The sequence below is a fragment of the Charadrius vociferus genome, unplaced genomic scaffold (assembly GCF_000708025.1).
Source record: "Charadrius vociferus isolate BGI_N301 unplaced genomic scaffold, ASM70802v2 scaffold567, whole genome shotgun sequence".
Classification (NCBI taxonomy): Eukaryota; Metazoa; Chordata; class Aves; order Charadriiformes; family Charadriidae; genus Charadrius; species Charadrius vociferus.
Genome location: NW_009649304.1, coordinates 677,777 through 692,792, shown reverse-complemented (window position 1 = coordinate 692,792; position 15,016 = coordinate 677,777). Strand labels below are relative to the sequence as shown.

Sequence of the window (15,016 nt, the reverse complement as noted above, 5' to 3'; positions counted from 1 at the left end):
CCCAGCCTGTCCTCCCAGCAGAGGGGCTCCAGCCCTCCCAGCATCTTCATGGCCTCCTCTGGAACCCAGCAGGCCCATGTCTTTCCTATGTTGGGGACCCCCAGAGCTGGACGCAGTACTCCAGGTGGGGTCTCCCCAGAGCGGAGCAGAGGGGCAGAATCCCCCCCTCGCCCTGCTGGCCACACTGCTGGGGATGCAGCCCAGGATACGGTTGGCCTTCTGGGCTGCGATCGCCCATTGCCAGCTCATGTTGAGCTTCTCATCCACCAACACCCCCAAGTCCTTCTCCTCAGGGCTGCTCTCCAGCCATCCTCCGCCCAGCCTGGAGTTGTGCTTGGGATTGCCCCCACCCACGTGCAGGACCTTGGCCTTGGCCTGGTTGATCCTCATGAGGTTCACACGGGCCCACCTCTCCAGCCTGTCCGGGTCCCTCTGGATGGCATCCCTCCCCCACAGCGTGTCAACCACTCCACACAGCTCGGTATCATCGGCAAACTTGCTGAGGGTGCGCCCAATCCCACTGTCACCTGCTGTCCTGTTCTCCAAAGCTTTATGAAACCAAGGGGCTTTGGTTAGAAAGCGCCCTGCAGAGGCGGGTGGGAGAGACACTGAGCTGGTGCCAGCGCGGGTGGGGGGCTGTGCCAAGAGACCCCTCCGCTTTGGGTGCACTTACAGGGGTTCATACAATAGATGTTGAAGGGCAGGGGGTTGCGTTCAGGTAAGACAATATGATATGCATCGGGCTTCCTCCTGTACTTCTAATTATTTTGCGGCTTTGCATTAATTAAAAAATATTTCTTTGGCAAAGATGTTTTGAATCATTTTAATTATAAAGTGGTACCAAGGGGGAAGTAGTCACAGATGGCAGATCGTGGTGGAACTGTTGCCTTATCGTAGTCAGCAAACAAGAGGACTACAGCTGGAAAAAGTAGCGAGTGTAATGAGGGTGTTCCACCTTCAGAGATCGATCGGTCTGCGTTTGTCACGCGGAGACCCGGGCAAGGGCTGTGAAGTACAGCTCATCCTGTAAAAGGAGCAGCCTCCTTTTACATTTTGTGACACACAGGCAAAACACTATTTTTTAAAAAAATCCTTACTTTTAAAAGTCCTCCGTGACGTGCCCTCTGTTACCCCTGGTGCTGCTCTTGCTGTTAAAGCGTGGCTGGCAGGAGCGGCGGAGCCGTGCGTGTCCCTGGAGGCGACGTGTCCTCCCTGCCCGGGGAGGAGGAGATGCTCTGCTCTGCCGGTGGCGGAGGGCTCGTTCTGTAGGCTGAAAGCACAGCCAGCCCTGCGGTGGCCTGTCCCTTCTCAGACGGGCACTGGATGAGATCCAGCAGGCTCTTACTCTACTCCAGTTTTCCCAAGTTGGTGTAGGGCTCTCGAGCACATCTGCACACTTCCATTTATCCGGACACTGGGTCCTCACGGGCTGATCCCGAGAAGGTCCAACACTGAGAGCTGAGACTTGGCTCTAAAGATCTTGTACAGTTTTTATGTTCTGCCAATCCTGGAAGAGCTCTTTTCCTGAATACGCTCCAAAGGACCCTTGAACTTGATGAGTTTCTTTTTTTTTCTGGAACCAGTTATCAGGTTTTGTTCTGTACGTAAACTGTGTGGGGTTGGTGCTGGAACACGCCAACCTCCTCTATCACACCTGAAGAAACTTGGTATATTTTGTGAAACCGTCTTTCTGACCATCTTCAGGATTCAGATTCCCCATGTGGCTGAACCTGAACATTCTGAAATGTGCTCAACATTCTCGCTGGGACACCTGTACGTAAGGCGCTGTGATGGCGCTGGAGCGGGTGTTGGTGTGCTGTGGGTAGTCCAGAGCATCGAGCCAAATAATCTTAGCGAGGGGTCAGCGCTCTTGAGTGTTAGAGGAGCGAGGCCGGTGCTCTCCGTCCCTGAGCGGAGCAGAGGGGAAGGGAACCTTCAGTAATGTCTGCGCGGCTCGTGCTCTGCGCTCTGCCGGGACCGGTCCCTTCCCACAGGCGCCTTCTGCATCTCGCACATGGAGATGGAGGGAAACACGCTGCTTTAGCTCAGCCCTCTTCACATCTTGGAAAACAGAGCTTCGTAGAAATTTTAAGCAAATCGGTTTCCTTGCAGAAAAAGATGGGAGGGAAATCAAAGGTCAGCTATAACTACGGTATTGCAGGTGGTTTCTCTTTGTATTAATTAAGAAAATGATAAAGTAGTATAAAACTTCACCCAAAGTCTTGTTTTTACTAAGTTGAGTGTAAAGTCATTAGAAATGTGCTCACCTAATGCATCCTTCTCTCTTGTGTTGCAGATAAAAGAATACGAGAAACTGGATTCTGAGGATGAGCGCATGACCCGAAGTCGGCAGATTTATGATACGTACATAATGAAGGAGCTCCTCTCCTGTTCACACGTGTGTATCACCCAAATTTCCCTCTGTTCTTTGCCTTACTTGAGCAGCTTGACAGCAGCCATAATTCAAAATAACCGCAGTTTCAAAACTAACCGCTATTTCATTCAAAGAACAATTAAAGACTATTGCTGAAGGAATTGTTCCTACAAATAGTCGTAGTGCCGTGGACTTCCGTTTGCAGTCCGTGGGACTGGCTTTGGCTGGGTTCAGCATGCTTTTTGCTTTGTTTTTTTTTGTTTTTTTCAGCGATCAGATGTAACGATTGGTGGTGTGTGCCAATTTTTATTAAACTTGGTGGTACGCAAAAGAAATACTTGGAGATTTATCTGGTTTATATTTCTTTAAACTAAATCTCTATTTTAAACGATAATGAGTGCAGTTTGTATGTATACATACATGCACATATATATACATTAATCAACCCCCCTCCAACCCAGCAACAACCCTGCCCCCAAAAACGCAAAGAAATGCGAGTTGCTGGGGGCTCTGCGGGACAGTTTGGGTGTTGAACTTTGGTGGTGTCTCTGAAAACTTGGAGTAAAGGTTGAGATTTTGTCTAAAAATGATCACAGAAGGATATTATTATTATTATTATCATTATTATTTTGGTTGTAAAGCAGTCTTTCATACCATACTAGAGCCAATACACGTTTTAGCTGCAACACGGTAAGTCAAAGGCGTGGGGCCGCGTTGTGACAGATGCAGCTTCGGTAAAGTCAGTGAAATCACACATCTCCTCCAGCTGAAGTTTTGGCCCGTTGAGCTGTATTTAAGTCTCATTTGCTCTTATCTTAAAGAAGAATTTGCAGGGCCTTTTACCCTAGTGGTGTGGTTCTGTGGGAGAAGGGTCAAAGTAATTTTTTGTGAAGCGTGCGTGACTGGTTCTGTAGTGCTGAAAAGTCCATTCTACTCCCCAAAGTAGAAGTCTGCTGCTAAAAAGTCCATGTCTACTTCTGTCTCTGGAGCTCTCCCCATCTATGGGATTTTCATTAATGCGTTAAAGGAGCATCATGCAGCCCGTTTATCTTCACCTCCCTCCTCCTCATCTTCCCCTCTCCGGCCTTCCCGCTTTAGAGTAATTATTTTGCTGGGTGGATCTCCATGTGTGACAGTCGCGCGGTGGGAAGCTGCGCTGCCTTCGTTCTGAAGTGTGCCTATTTTTCGTATGCTGAAAAGACCAATGACGCTGTAGACTTTAAATGAAGCTTCTGACGTTTCCAACTGTTTGAAATCTTTCTTTTTCTTTTTCAAAAGCCTTTTTCAAAACAAGCTGTAGATCACGTACAGACACATTTAGCCAAGAAACAAGTGCCCGCCAGCCTTTTTCAGGTGAGGTTGAGACAGTCTGAATGTTCAAGTTTTCTTCGCTTCTTTGACATTAAGTGACTCTGTGCGTATTATTTAAGGAGGCGGAATAAAATGGTATTGGTACATACTCTTTGCTGTAACAGTGGTATTAGCATGCTTTTCTGAGTCAAATAAAAATTACAAATTACTATTCTCATCTGAAATATTTTAAAGCACGTTTATGAAAGCAACCTGTACCTTGGTATACGAGCAGAATAGTTTTAAATTTAAGTAATTTTAAGTCATTAAATAATTTAGAGTAAATCACTTCACATCCTGCCAGGATAAACCAAACTGCAGAGTGGAGAAATTGCCTTAATGTTTCAGTAATGTGAAATCTCTGAAAACATTTTGCCTTTAATTTTAAGGTATATTAATTTCTCGTTGACGATGGTGTGGAATTAAGCGTTTGTGCCATCTCGCATGTTTTTCTGTCTCTCCGCAAGACAAAATCCAGTTAAAAGTTACCTTTCTAAAGCGGAGTTTCTGCACCATTAAAATTACGGTGTTTTTTAAAAACTTTCTAAAATTCTGAATTGTTACAAGAAAGTATAGGATTTGCATATCTGCCATTTGAATATAAAAATAATTGGTATCCTGGCTCGTTTGCGAAATGACACATCTTTTGTGTTGTTATTTACTTTAGAAAATAATGAGGAATAAAATCTTTCTTGTGTTACAACTCTAATGTGCATTGTCACGAGACAAGAAGTTCAGATATATGCTGACTTTTGTAGGTAGGTGCGTGAGACCGCTGTGGTTTTGCACACAGTGAACCTCATCAATAGTGGGAGTGTTTATAAGCTGATATGTCTTTGAATTAAATCTTGCATTTTTTTACATATTGCAAGAACGTGAAGATTGCCCTGGCTTGATTTTTCGTACTGCTCAGTGAACTGTTTATAATGTCGCAATTAGATGAACTGACAAATTGACAACTCCGTTGCTTGAGTTATATCTCGCCGCTAATTGGGATTGGAGGTCGCTGCATGCGAGCACACATCAGGAGAAAGTATTTCCCTCGAAAAAGTCACTCGGGAACCGAAGGAGCAGGTTTCTTAGTAAGGACAGGGAGGAGAGAAGTGCCGACAAGCTGAAGCGTGGCCGCGGCTCTGGGAAGCGCAGACTCCGCGGGAGTGGCCATGTACTGTATTTCAGTGTATTTGAAACAAAGAACCGTACTGACATCGTTTCGTCAGCCGTGCTCTCCGTAGGCAGGTGCCGTACACAGGATTTGTGTGCACCCCCCCGAGGCAAACATTTAAGGTTTTCTAGCTCATGAGAATACTCCCTGTTTGACTTTAGCGCACCAGCTCATGTTCCAAAAGCTAAATGGAGCTTAAATGCTTCATGGGGCGTTCTTCAAGGAAAACGCAGCAAACGCTGTGGTTATGTAGGGCCAACGCGAGGTGTGTGCAATGGTAGTATTGCAGAAACAGTTTATTGTGTGCTTAAATACTAATTGTGTTTCTTAACCCTTTTTTAGCCATATATAGAAGAAATTTGTGATAGCCTCCGAGGAAAAATATTTCAGAAATTTATGGAAAGGTATGAACGTGACATATCTGAACTTTTTCCCTAATGTGGCAGGAAGCCAGGTGCCTTAAGTATAAGGCTAAAAATGTTAAGTAAACTTCATTTAATTAATAGTGTATTATCAGCAAGCTTCTGCAAACGACCAGCTTGTTGTATATCGTGATTCATGTCAGGATGCACAAGTGAAAAAATTGTCAAGATGAGAGGTTTTTCTGCTGCTCCGTGTAGCAGTAATAACAGATTGCAGCTAGAGCTTAAAGTTTAAAAAAGTTTAAACCTTAAAGGTTTAAATATGCGGAACTACGTTCCTGTGGGATGTGCTCCTGAGTAACCGTCTCTCGTGTGTGACTGAAGGATCCAGACTGGGTTGTATCTGGACACCTTGCAGTTAAGCAGAAGGGGTGCCGTGAGGAGCCGGAGGGGTGGCCCTGGCGCAGCGGGGCAGCCCTGGGCACCCTGACGCGCTGCCGGGGCCGCGGGGTCGGCGGAGCGTGGCTCTCACCAGCCACCGCCAGACGCACCGTGTAAAACGCTGCGGTGGTGCTCTGCACTCAAACCGAGACGCTTGGAGAAACGCCTCCATAGGACTGTTATTTCTTACTCCGAAAAGAAATACTTAATTATTTATGTAGAAATGAGAAACTGGTTGGTTGTTGGGATTTTTTTGGCAGCAGCTTGTGGTGTTATTGATGTTTTTCCTATTTTAAGAAGAAATGAGTTTAAAATGTTCCTTGGGGTATACGGAGGTTCATTAACATAAATCGAGCCGCCTCTGTTTTCTTATAATTATCTTTCTCTTTATGTAATTTAAATGTTTGTTAGTTCCAAACTTAGTTGTTTTTAAAAATTAAAAACCGTCTGAGAGGGATGTGAGGAGGTACTCAGCACTTACAATTACAGGGGTAAGGTTATCTGGTATCTTTCTCTTACAAGGATGTAAAATATTAAGTGTGCGCTGCCTAGTAATTGTTTTTCTTGGTGGGGGTAAGATTACAATCGTTTGAAAGGAAGGCTGTCATTTAATAAATATCGCAACACGCCCTAGCGCAAACTTTATTTTAAACGTCGGAGTCTTGACGTTTTCGGTAATACTTTACACAGTAGTCTCAGACAACTTTTAAACTTTTTTTCCTACAGTGACAAGTTTACTAGATTCTGTCAATGGAAAAACGTAGAACTAAATATTCATGTAAGTACTTACAAGTATATTTATCTTGTCAAAGGCTGATGGAGGAAGGAAAATGTTCAGTTTTGAATACTGCTTCTGAAAAGGCCTTATTAAAGAGTACAGTGAACGTTACTGATCTGCTCTGCTATCCGTAGGCGTCCAGTCCGAACCGTTCCTTTCTGGCCGGCCCTTCTGCCTGTCTGGCTGTAACAGCTTTTTGATTTTTATAATGGCTGAAAGAAACCGAGCTGCCAGAATTGCGTCTCTGTGTCAGCCCCAGCCACCGTCTGTCCCCTTTTCCCGGAGGGTTCTGCCGGTGTCCCCGGCACCCCGTACCTCGGCCTCTGCTTTTGTCCCTCTGCGCTGCTCTGTTACAGCTTTGCCCGCAGAAATAGCCCTCCTCTCTGCAGACCGCAGTCTGAATGAGACTGTCCGTCTTTGGCAGCGACAGTCTCATTCCTCTTGTTTGTACTTCAGACTGTAGCGCTTGCAAGTACCTTGAGATGTAAACAGCGAGAGGCTCCTTCTTCCAAAACAATAAATGCTTTATGAATTACAGTAATTAAATATCTTAACGCATTAATAGGTTATTTAGATATTTTTACTGTAAGCTTTTTAGTACTGAAATATGAAGTCTGATTTCATTTTCTTTTGTTTTTTTCATTTACAGCTGACCATGAATGATTTTAGTGTACATAGAATAATAGGAAGAGGGGGATTTGGTGAAGTGTACGGCTGCAGAAAAGCAGACACTGGAAAAATGTGAGTATAGACACACTTGATTTTAGAGGTAATTGTAAACTCTGAACTAGTAAGGAAATGCTTCCAGTCATTTCTTACAAAATCACTGGAAAGTGGCGTCACGTTACTGTGTAGTTCTTTGTAATTAAATTTTATCCCAAGAGGTTCTGATTTTTGGGTCATCTTTAAGCTTGGTGTGATACTTGATGCTGTTCCGTGCCATGCAGTGGGGCTGCAGTCTAGCGGAGCTCGTAAGCACATCCTTCATTTCAATGGTCTTGTCAAAATAAATGGAGACCGCACACGTGTTTAAAATTAAGTATGTGCTTAAATGATTTCCTGGATCAGAGCCTGACGGTGCAGAGCGATGTTCTAGTGGACATCGTGGTGATTGTGTGAGGCATCACCTCTCCGCTGCTGAAGGTTGCTCTCCTCGCAGCACCGTGCGGCACGTAGCTGGTGCTGGCGCGGGGTCGGAGGATGACCCGGGAGCCCCACCTCGGTGCTCTCCAGCCTGCCGGGTCGTGCCTGGGCAGATTCTGACTGTGGTATCTGAGGTTTGCATGATTCCATACGTTTCTGCCCTGCTGAGCGTGTTTCACTGGCGAAAGCAGTGATCCTTGCTTACATTTGGAAGAATATAGTTCCAGTGTTGAACTTCTGTTTAGCAGAGCTCTCGGTGGGAACTCCAAGATCAACCCTATCTGGTTTTTTTCTTTTTCTGGTCTTACCATTTGCACACTTCTCCTAATCAGCAGATTTCAGTCTCTAGGCATAATTGTCCCATTATGTCCTGTTTTGAACGTCTGGGCATTGATTTAACAAATTGTTCTCAATATCTATTTATTTATATATTTGCACCCCACCCTCCCCTTTCATCTTGCTTTTCTCCTGACAATTTTAGCCCAGGGACCATCCTTAAGCATTTCTCTTCTGAGTAAGCCTGCCGCGTTTGAAGTGCCAAGTCTCTGCAGTTACTGGCTTCACTGTCAATTGTGTGTGCTTGGCGTCCTTGATGATAATCAACTTCTGAGCTGTTAACAAGTGGAAGACATCTTAATGTTGCTATCATGCTCAGTATTTTTGCGGTGACCTTAAGGATTTCTATTAATACGGTTACTAACAGTACTGTCTTTATTCTTGCTTTGGTCCTTTTTTGTCCATGTACAATTTGTTAGTTTGTCCATGTACAAAATAAACGTTTTCTTTAGGCTGAGCCACACTAGGTGGACATCCACCCCGAAGAGGTAGTTCTCAGATTCCCAGTCGTTTTCATGTCTGAGTTTTGCTCTGGCAGGAGGTGGATAAGCCTTGGGACTAGCAAGGGAAGCGAAGGGCAGTTTTTATTAGATATAAATAGAGTGAAGGGAAGTGAAATGTGGGAAAAAACAACCTTCTTCAAATTTGAAGCAAAACTTTAGATTAGGTTCAGTTTCTGGGTAGAGGTTTGGTTTAGTTCTTTCTTAATCCAAACCTGTTTACCCATCCCTAATCCAGATCCCGTCCACTCTAGATGGCTGCCTCTGCTGCACTTACTGCCTGCAAGGAGCGTGGGAAGCCACCCCTCCAAGGTAACTGCCATCGGTGTTTCACTAACCCACAAAGATACACCCGAGGCTTCTTTCACATCACCTCCTTTAGGGATGTCTAAATAGGGGCCAGAAGTACGATGCAGAAAGCAGTCCGGAGGGCGGCGGGGGTAGCGGTGCGTTTTGAGCACGCAGCTCCATGTAGGACCGAGATCCTTGATTTCTGTCAGCTGTAAACGGCCCCACTCCTTCCCTCTGGTCAGCGATGGCAAAGCATAAACAAAGGGTGGCATGTGGAACGTTACTTACAGTCATCATTTACGGACTCCTCAGCAAGAGCATGTGCTGTGCGTATAGTCCTTGTTCCCCAAATGTAAAATTCCAGTGTGTTCACGCTCACTCTTCCCCGACTCACAACACATGCATGGCAAGGAAAGATGTGGCTTTTTTAGGGGGTGCGAAGGGAAGGTGACACGAGGCCCCGGTTCTGTACAGAGCTGTCCCGGTGTAGGCAGTTGATGAGCATTGATGCAGTGCTGTAACACGGTGTTTTCCTGAGCGTATTTTAAAACCAGTGGCCTAAAAATCCGTGGTTGCCCATGTCTCGAAATCTGCTGTGGAGGAACACACGTGGCCTTCTGAGCTGGTGTCTAATAGTAGGCTCACCTAATGTCTTGAAAAAATGTCCAGACTCTGTTATATCCTGCTCTTGTTCGATGGTTGTTAGGGTAACACTCTTTTTTGAGCAAAATTTTATTAATTTGTGCAATACAGATGGTAGAAGATTAAAAAAAGCTTTCTTGTGTATATCTGACCTTTTTTTGAGTAGAAAGAAAACTTAAAAAAAATAACATATAAAACTCAGCATGTGTTCGAGATATTACTTTCCTGGTAGAGCTGAAAACGTTAGAATTAAATGGAACCGTAACAGAGTCTCGTTATTTAATTCAAACTGCAAATCCTTGCTTGTAGGTATTAAGAAATGAACGTATGATATGTAATTCCTATGTCACTGTGGTTGTTTGGACACAGCATTATTTGTTAAAGCACATTTCTCTGTTAGGAGGCTTCTCTTGAAAATGTTTTCGTTCTGTGAGATTTTGGAGGTTTTCTTGTTTAGTCATGTAATGATGTTTTTAGTACTGGCTTTAAGTCTTTAAAGAGCTTGCTTACAGGATATTGTAAATATGCATGGCATAACTGCTAGTGAATGATACTGACTATAGGAGGAAATTTTTTCTGGTGCTTTTTCTGAACAGTTAATATTTTCAGGTATGCAATGAAATGTTTAGATAAGAAGAGAATCAAGATGAAGCAAGGAGAAACATTAGCCTTAAATGAAAGAATTATGCTGTCTCTTGTCAGTACAGGAGTAAGTATCATTGATTTCTTATTCTTTTTTTTTTTTTTTCTTTCATATTACGTATAAACTGTTACATATAGTACATATTCCACCAATTCAGTTGTGTGACATGCAGAAGTTAAACCGCCCCCCAGCACCTTCCCCCTGATTCTAGCACTGCGTCTGAAATAAGAATGGAGAAGGAAGTTTGCTTTTCAGTTTGGGTGCTTACAGAAATCGGTATCTCATCTAAAGAGGTTTGAGGAGATTCCCATTTCTTAGGTAATTCATTCTATCTCTCCCCAACCCCTTTGCCTTTCTTTCTCCTCTTCCCCTTCTGTTTTTTTAAATATTCCTTTTTCAGGTATTTATATCCGAAACTTTTCCAAAACATTATTCTGTCTTGTAAAGCAATTTCCTTTTCTGCTATAGTTACATAGCACTTTTGTAGACTATAAGATGCTACTTCAGAAAAACCTGCAGTTACTTGTTCTTCCTCCCTTTCCTGTGACTCTCATATTAGCTTACCCAATTTTTCCGTTTCTTTTTTTCACGTACTTTAGCTGAGTACCTCTCAAGGTGTACCGAGTCAGTCTGCCCACCTAGCATGCAAGGCTATTGAAAATGAGAAGTATCACTAACGTACATAAAAAGCAATCAACTGGCATTGCTTTCACCAGGCCATGGCTTGGTACCGGCAGAAGAGAAGTTTGGCAGCGGCCACGGGGTGTTGTGCTCAGGCAGCTTCAGGCTTTGAAGTGCCAGAGCCTCTGAGTACGCTGTCCTCATTAAACACAACTTGAAACGGGCTTGTGTCGCCATGGTTACGTGTGATGCTGGTAAAAAGGTTAATTTTCCTCATGACTGTTGTGGTGTAGGAATTAAACATTCGGTTTTGCAGCTCAGCGTTAAGGCGTCCCCTTTTCCCAGCGCAGTTCAAGCCTGAGAAGGAATTGCGGGTGGCTTTGTTCTAGGCTGGTGCAAGGGGTGTGTGAATAGTGTAATACCTGCGGGGCAGGAGGATTGCTGCCAGCAGAGAGCAAACACTGTGCTCTGCTCTCAGATAAGACCTGTATCTCGCAAAGACTAAGTAAATCCTGGGTTTGGTTCTGCATTACCCAGGTGGGTTAGTAAATACTGATTTGTTTTTAAAAAAAATCCCACTTGTGATGCATTTAGCATCGTTCTGTCCTTTAAGCGCACGCGCAGCATCCTTGCTGTCTTCTGCTGTTCAGGGAGCCCATCTGTTGTGGTTTGGGCTGAGCTGGCCACCAGAGGAACGACAGATGCTCTCTTTAACCTCTCTCCCTTCCACCACCTCCTCCGGCTGTGGGATCCTGCGCCTCAAACCAGGACACGTCGGTCAGATCGAGCTTCAAGCTGGGCTCTCCTCGGCCCGCGGGTGGGCTGGGACTTCGCACAGCTGCAGGAGAACTGCCCGTGCTGTGGTGGCCCTTGTCTCCTGCAAACTTGGCTTTAAATAATGGAGCCGTGTTTTTCAGGGCTTACTTACAAATAGAGAATCTTAATTGCTGAACAGTGCCCTTCTGTTGTCAAGTGAAAACACTGTGAATCGGACAAGACTTGGTACTTCTCAGCCTCACAACGGGCATGTGAGATGCTCTCTTGTGCAGATTGACGGAACGGGAAAGCTGATTGCCATTTTGTCCCTTGAAGATCAGCTTTTGAACTTTTTGTGCTGTCCTGGTAAGGCAAATCCCAAACCAGAAACTAGGGAAGCTACACATCAAGGTCTCATCGTAAGGTTGAACTTTTTTCTTATTGAAAAGCTCCAAAGGCAGGACGAGGTATTTCTTCTTGTGCCTTTCATTGGAAACCCCTCCCCTGCCTCAGCCCTTCTCTGGAGAAGGGCAGGCGTGCGCTGAAATGAAAAGTCAGAGCATTTCCTTTAACATAGAATCGTGTTCACGCTTGGCTTCGGCATGAAGACAGAAAAACGATTGGAAAGTATTTCTTTGTTCTTTTATCTTAAAAGTAGCAATTAGACTTTTTAATCAAGTTAACTCTTTTCACTAAAGGTAAGTTGTGGCTAGTCCAAAAGTGTCGGGAGTCTCGAGGGGCAGTGGGGTGAAGTTCTGTAGCAGAGACCAGACAAGAAGTCTAGGCAAAATTAGTAATAATTGTCCTATTAACTTTAATTTGTGATTCTGTTGCTCCAGTACTGAATGTGAATTTTCATGTCTAGCGATTCGAAAAGAAAATTGTTCACAAGGCTGCTAATGGTGGAGCGAGTTTCCTTCGGTGACAGCGCACAGCCAGTCATTTAGCAACAGAAAAGCGAGACAAACCATTTGTTTTTTCCGTTAAGGATCATCAGCTCATTAGAGTGTAACTTCTTTTAGATTCTCAGAAATTTGAAAGAGGGTTTGAAAAGAGAGATTTTGTACAAAAGGCTACCCATTCAGGTTAGGTACACCTGCTGGTGCAGGAGGTGCTGCAGCGTTTTGAATATGCAGAATTAAATAGGTTTGAAAGGGGTAGAATAAGATAATTCATTTCGTTCCTGACTGTAAGCTGTTCTGTTTGAATGGCGTGTGCCTTCCCCAATGACGGGATTTATGTGCTGCCCGGAACAAAATGGAACTGGGAAGTTCATCATAGTACAATTAGTCATTTAACTGGGAATCCAGATGTCTCTGCAAAATACATAATAACAGCTGCGCAGATTACACAGACGTTTGTGTAATCATTTTTGTTAATCCACCTAAAATTTTGGCATTCGCAACTACTTATTCAATAGGGAGCTCCCAAATCTCAGTACATCGTGGCCACCTTGTGAAAGCAGCTTTTCATGGTAGCGTTTTGAACCGACGTGGCTCAGAAGTGCAACAGACACCTCTACGGTGCGCCGGGAGCTGCTTGGCTTTGCCTTGAGCCACAAATGGTGGGTTCTGCATTACTCGGGGTCTCCGTTGGTGCCTTCGCCTGGTCACTGACCACTGGTGTAACGTGGACGAACTGCTGCCGAGGGCTGCGTTGCCCCTTTTGCACCCCGCAGGCCCTGTCTGCCTCTCCCGTAGAGATGTTCAGTCGTGTGGCTGGAAATGCAGTTTGAAATTCTTAGAAGAGAGCATAGTAGGGAGGATATTTTACTTTCTATTAAAAGAAAAAAATAAATTATTTTCTGTAATAGCCGTATTTGCCTAATGTTAGAAAACGGTAAGATTGAAATCACCGAGACCGTCACTGCTGATGGAGTGCGTAAAACAATCTGCCAAAAGGTGCTGTGCGTGGCAGGCAGTGGTTATTTAGTAAAACCTTCCCTGGCAGGTAGGAGGTGGTCATTCCCCCAGTCTTGTTCAAGACCAGGGGCCTTGCGGGGCTGTGGCTGCGCTCTGCTGTGTCCTCTAGTTCTCTCGTTCCAAAAAAATTAGGCAGTTAAGCTGTTTTACTCATCGCTTTTTGAGATAATTTGACTAAATATTGGATTCGAGATTCCCTCATGGATGATAAATATAAGGTACAGCAAAAGTGGAAAGGCTGAACCATAAAATATCTGAGAGCAATGATCAAGTATTTTATTTCTGAGAAGAACAGGTACTTTGTTTTCACGTGTACCAATATCTGTAAGAGTCTTGAGTTCGCTCAAAAAAACTGGAATCTATTCCCAAATCTTGGTAGTCACTTGAAGAAACATCCTGGGGAATGGCAGATAACAGTGCGCTGTTTCAAGAGTTGACCTGCACATCTTTGTGAGCGAGACCCCTCAGGACAGAGCTGCTCTTCAGTTGAACACGCTACACGGCTGCTCTGCGCTCTCAACACGTTTTTTACCCGTTTGCGGTCATTTCTGTGGTTGTGCTTTAAAGCCGGCTGCTCGGGTTACAGGAAAGAGTCAGAATCAACGTCTTCCTTCTGAAGAAACTGTTAGGGTGCTAATGTCTTTAAAATATTACATTCCTACACTTTTTTTATAGTTATTCTAATTTTTTTTTCCTTCCACATTATTTATTACCAGAAATTTGTCTTCAACAATGTTTTGGACTTAATCCAGGATTGTTTGGGTGTGAGGAACTGTTTTTAAAGGAGTCTTAATTCACACATTGTTGTCATACGATCGCTTATTTTTTCAGAGCAGAAGCTTGACTGCAACAAAGGATTACTCTCTTGCGAAATTTGCTTTATTGCTTTATGTTTCATTTAAAAAAAAAAACTATAGGTTTTTTTGTTTGTTTGTTTTGTGCTGGAAAATACTCTTTTGCAGTGGTTTTTGTGTCAGAAGAATATCACAGTACTACATTTCTTCTCTCGGTTGAACAGTGAGGGTAGTGATTAAATTAGGAAGGCTCACACAAAAATGAATTATGCGTCACATTTACATTTGCAGTTACGTTTTCTTTTAAAAAATGAGATCCATAAAAATATAGGCATACCATGTTCTGGTATAAAAACACCCTTTTATTTTTTCTATGTGTGGTATTTAAATTCTAACACTAAGTCCTTCTGGGTAAACAGATTGCTGTAAGATTTTAGGAAGCCTGCCTGGGGACACTTTAGAGTTATCCAGTTGATTCAGAAAATTAAGTTAATAATTCTACTAAAGCTTTCGTTCTGAAGTTAAGCGGTAGCTACGCTCGTCTGCAGTTGCAGTACACAGTTTATGACGAGAGGAGGTATCTTTTGTTAGGTGCCATGCTGCCGTGCCTGTAGCCCTTATTTCCAGGGCCGTGCAGCGGGGAGGCGTTTTTCCACGCGTGCTTCCCCGGGGCGTTGCGACGGGCACGGCGTTCCGCAGAGCTGGGAAACACGGCGCAGGGTCAGCCCATGGGCTGCGGGCGTCGCTGGGGACTGCAGCCGGGCATACGAAGCTTTATATTCCACCCTGAGGTGGTTTTGCGGAAGGATGAACCCACTCGAGCCGTGCCGGGCAGTGTCACCGTCCCCTCCCTTTCCCGCCACCACCGCGCTGCCCACGGCCACCGCGCCCCGGAGCT

At 44.4% G+C, this 15,016-nt stretch overlaps 2 protein-coding genes across 2 annotated transcripts in view; both read left to right on the top strand.

The window, feature by feature from the left end:
- The window catches only part of LOC104290097 (beta-crystallin B3-like), a 369,903-nt gene that overhangs the window by 76,546 nt on the left and 278,341 nt on the right, over positions 1–15,016 (top strand). The window lies entirely within an intron of this gene.
- Positions 1–15,016, top strand: part of ADRBK2 (adrenergic, beta, receptor kinase 2) — a 57,768-nt gene that overhangs the window by 26,165 nt on the left and 16,587 nt on the right. Inside the window, exons 4-9 of the mRNA XM_009889169.1 lie at positions 2,297–2,398; positions 3,653–3,727; positions 5,232–5,293; positions 6,419–6,470; positions 7,120–7,211; positions 9,992–10,091. Coding sequence (XP_009887471.1) covers positions 2,297–2,398; positions 3,653–3,727; positions 5,232–5,293; positions 6,419–6,470; positions 7,120–7,211; positions 9,992–10,091 — 483 coding nt within the window. The remainder of the gene's footprint in view (positions 1–2,296; positions 2,399–3,652; positions 3,728–5,231; positions 5,294–6,418; positions 6,471–7,119; positions 7,212–9,991; positions 10,092–15,016) is intronic.